Source organism: Herpailurus yagouaroundi, unplaced genomic scaffold, assembly GCF_014898765.1.
Source record: "Herpailurus yagouaroundi ecotype Mexico unplaced genomic scaffold, PumYag 67301, whole genome shotgun sequence".
In the NCBI taxonomy this organism is placed as follows: Eukaryota; Metazoa; Chordata; class Mammalia; order Carnivora; family Felidae; genus Herpailurus; species Herpailurus yagouaroundi.
In genome coordinates this window covers 1-2,810 of record NW_024420129.1, presented here as the reverse complement: position 1 = coordinate 2,810, position 2,810 = coordinate 1, and the positions used below count along the sequence as shown (strand labels likewise).

Below are 2,810 nucleotides of genomic sequence, written 5' to 3'. Positions count from 1 at the left end.
GCTTTAAAAATTCCGTCTTTTCTGCAACTTGTAATTGCAGAGGAAACTGAAATTACCTTAACTGATCGTAGACCATAAAATGAAATATTTGAGATGCAAGCCCCTGATTATGTACAATTCATTAAAAAAATTTTTTTAATGTTTATTTTTGAGAGCATAAGTGAGGAAGAGGCAGAGAGTGAGGGAGACACAGAATCAGAAGCAGGCTCAAGCTCCAAGCTGTCAGCACAGAGCCCAACTCAGGGCTGAAACCCACACACCATGAGATAATGACCTGAGCAGAAGTCAGATGTTCAACTGAGCCACCCAGGAGCCCCTGTATAATTCATTTTAAAGTATCATTGGTTATTGGAAAACAATATGGGATGGGCATAATTGACATTAGCAGAGGGATTTCATAATCTAAGAATCTCCTCTTGAGTTTTCACACTTAAATCTATGAAATGGCTATCTTCTGGTTGGGAAAATTCAGTTTCAGATTCCTGAATACTATTCATCGATATAGATTGTATATAGGTATATAATTTAGGAAATGGATAAGATCAGGAAGCATCTAAGTTTATGCCCCCCAAGAATTACACTCACCAAATAAGCAGGTACTCCCCCTTTTTCCATCATATTTACCTGCAACTAAAGCAGTGAAAGCACTGATACTGTTCACCTTTCATCATTCTATATTTTATTTTCAGAACCAGTAATCATGATATATTTTTCCTTATTTTTTTATATTTAGCTTTTGCTTAGGTAATAGCTGGGAAAAGACTTGTTAATATCAATCATAGTCTCTCTATATCTTCTTCTTTATCACTTCCACCATAGTTGAAGTATACCACAAGAACATATTGAAAATATTTATAGATAGAGTACTGATTGGAGGAATTTGAAGGACTTTTGTCTTAATAAAGAGAATTCCTCACTACTAGTGGCATTTCAGAAATTTTCTTGGGCCTCAGGTAATAGGTCATAATCTTCCTCATGGCAGCCTTCATATCCCTGTTCCTTAGTGTGTAAATAATGGGGTTTAGAATGGGAGTGAAAATGGTGTAAAATATGGCTAGAAGTTTATCCACAGGGTAAGTGGTAAAGGGCCACACATAGATAAAGATGCAAGGTCCAAAGAACAATATTACCACGGTTATATGGGCAGCCAGTGTTGAAAATGCCTTGGCCATTGCAGCAGAAGACTTAAACCAGACGGTGACAAGAATAATGATGTAAGAGACAAGCAAGAGAGAGAAAGTACTTAGGGAAAGAATTCCACTATTGACTACAATTAGTATTTCAACAGCATAAGAGTCCAGGCAGGCAAGTTTGGTCACTCGAGGAAGGTCACAAAAAAAGCTGTCTACAACATTGGGTCCACAAAAAGGCAGGTTTACAGTAAATGATAACTGGCTTAATGTGTGCACCAAGCCCACAGCCCAGGAGACCATTACCAGGAAACTGCACTTCCTTCGGCTCATGATGACTACATAGTGTAGGGGTTTGCATATAGCTACATATCTGTCATAGGCCATGGAGACAAGTAGTACCATCTCTCCTCCAGTAAAAAGGTGAATGAAGAAAATCTGGGCTATGCAGCCACTGAAGGAGATGGTCTTGTGTTCACTCAGAAAATCTGCAATCATCTTAGGGGTAGCAAAAGAAGCCTGACAGATGTCCACAAAGGACAGGTTTCCCAGGAGGAAGTACATGGGGGAGTGCAGGCTGTTATCAGAGGTTACTGTCATGATGATGAGAAGGTTTCCCAGCACAATGACCACATATAACACAGAGAAGAAAACAAAAAAGAAAAGTTGGAGATCCTGAGAACTACAGAGTCCCAGCAATACAAATTCAGACACCACGGAAGAATTGACCTTATCCATGGATCCAGGCTGCACACAGGCTTTGGAACAGCCCTAAGGAAGGGGAAATAGGAAAGGATCAGAATTATGAGCCATAGACTTTTAATGCAAAGGATTCTGAGACCCCAGATATAGTGTGCATTTGCTAAATAAAAAATTTTGAAGGGATCACAAAAATATATCTGGAAAGTAGCAAGGAGCTTAGGGCAATGTCTAAATAATGCTAAATAATTTTATTTCATTAGAACCCCTTTAGTTTTGGATAGTCTTAATAATGCTAAACAGTAGTAAAAAAGCTTATCCATGAGCTTACTCGTGATCACAAGACAAGAGGAGTGACTTAAAACCAATTGCATAGGCTTTGTTGATTGGCAAAAATAATTTACATCTGTGGTTCTTGTGGTCATTTTCCATCATTAGTTGTAATCTGTTTAGGTTGTAATCTCTTTAACTCTCCAAGAGATATTCATGGCTTCGTGTTTATTGTGTAAAGTCACACTGATTGACTTTAGACTCTTTTTTCTGAGCTTTAATTCTACATTTCAAAAAAGACAGGAGGTGGTAAAAATGCCTACCTTACAGAAGGCTTCGAAATGTAAAGATAATAGGTTCTGACATTTTGCTATCAAAGTAATTATAATATGGTAAATGTTAATATGTTAAATACCCCCAAATTAACAAAACTTTATGTTATTGCTATCGTGGGAATCATACACAATTTAGATAATTCCTACTAAGAAGATACTGTTATATATTATCTGGGTCTCTAGTTAATCCAGTCTATCAGTTGTTCATCTGTGTAATTTCTTAAAATGCATATTATAACTTTACCTTAATTATCTAAAACTCATTTCTACTTGCTTATTTAGAAGCAGTGCCTGAATTTTCTTTATACATTGCCTTTGCTGGTCAAAATTAGGTTTAGGCCAGGAAATTGTTAAGAGATCCTAAAAGTTCTCATCA

At 37.0% G+C, this 2,810-nt stretch overlaps 1 protein-coding gene across 1 annotated transcript; it reads right to left on the bottom strand.

The window, feature by feature from the left end:
• Positions 1–896: 896 nt before the first annotated feature.
• Positions 897–1,868, bottom strand: LOC121024885 (olfactory receptor 4K5). The gene has a single exon (XM_040467185.1). It carries the CDS (start codon positions 1,866–1,868, stop codon positions 897–899), a length of 972 nt encoding a protein of 323 aa, XP_040323119.1.
• Between the last annotated feature and the right edge of the window lie 942 nt (positions 1,869–2,810).

Coding starts and splice junctions, on each gene's coding strand:
- LOC121024885 (XM_040467185.1), bottom strand. CDS start 1,868: ATGGATAAGGTCAATTCTTCCGTGGTGTCTGAATTTGTATTGCTGGGA.